This window comes from Penaeus monodon, chromosome 30 (assembly GCF_015228065.2).
Source record: "Penaeus monodon isolate SGIC_2016 chromosome 30, NSTDA_Pmon_1, whole genome shotgun sequence".
Classification (NCBI taxonomy): Eukaryota; Metazoa; Arthropoda; class Malacostraca; order Decapoda; family Penaeidae; genus Penaeus; species Penaeus monodon.
In genome coordinates this window covers 29,613,311-29,613,861 of record NC_051415.1, presented here as the reverse complement: position 1 = coordinate 29,613,861, position 551 = coordinate 29,613,311, and the positions used below count along the sequence as shown (strand labels likewise).

At 37.0% G+C, this 551-nt stretch overlaps 1 protein-coding gene across 1 annotated transcript in view; it reads left to right on the top strand.

Moving 5' to 3' along the window:
• LOC119592688 (vesicle transport through interaction with t-SNAREs homolog 1A-like) overlaps positions 1 to 551 on the top strand; it is a gene marked incomplete in the record, with an annotated part of 13,837 nt that overhangs the window by 10,750 nt on the left and 2,536 nt on the right. The window contains 1 exon segment of the mRNA XM_037941602.1: positions 217 to 434. Coding sequence (XP_037797530.1) covers positions 217 to 434 — 218 coding nt within the window.

The following is a 551-nucleotide window of genomic DNA, read 5'->3' as shown; positions in this document are numbered from 1 at the left end:
AAATTTGTTGTCATTGGAAAGTCTTTAATAACTTAGAATAATTTATTTGATTTTCCTAAAAAGTGCTTGCAAGGTGATCATATTATTGCAGTGAGAGGAGAGAACATATTTAATATTTAAAGCTAACCAAGAATATGCTTGCTGTTATTATTCTTTATGCTTTCTGTTAGACTCTCTTTAGAAGATGTAATTCCATATTCATTTTCCAACATGCAGCTAGCATGAGATCAGAGCTCCTGGAGAGTGGGCATGCAGGCCTTAGCACAGGAGAGGAACAGCGGCAGGCTCTTTTGGACAACGGAGATGTCTTAGAACGCACGTCTATGAATCTAACGCAGGGTCACAAAATAGCTCTGGAAACTGAACATATTGGAGCACAAATTCTTAATGACCTTCACAGCCAAAGACAAACCATTAGTCGTGCTAGAGAGCGGGTAAGTATGATTTTGTTTCTCTCTCTTTCTATCTTTCTGCAAAATGGTAAAATCTTGCATAGATTGATTTATGATCATAGGTGTTGTGAACCTAACATATAAAGACTTCAGAATACC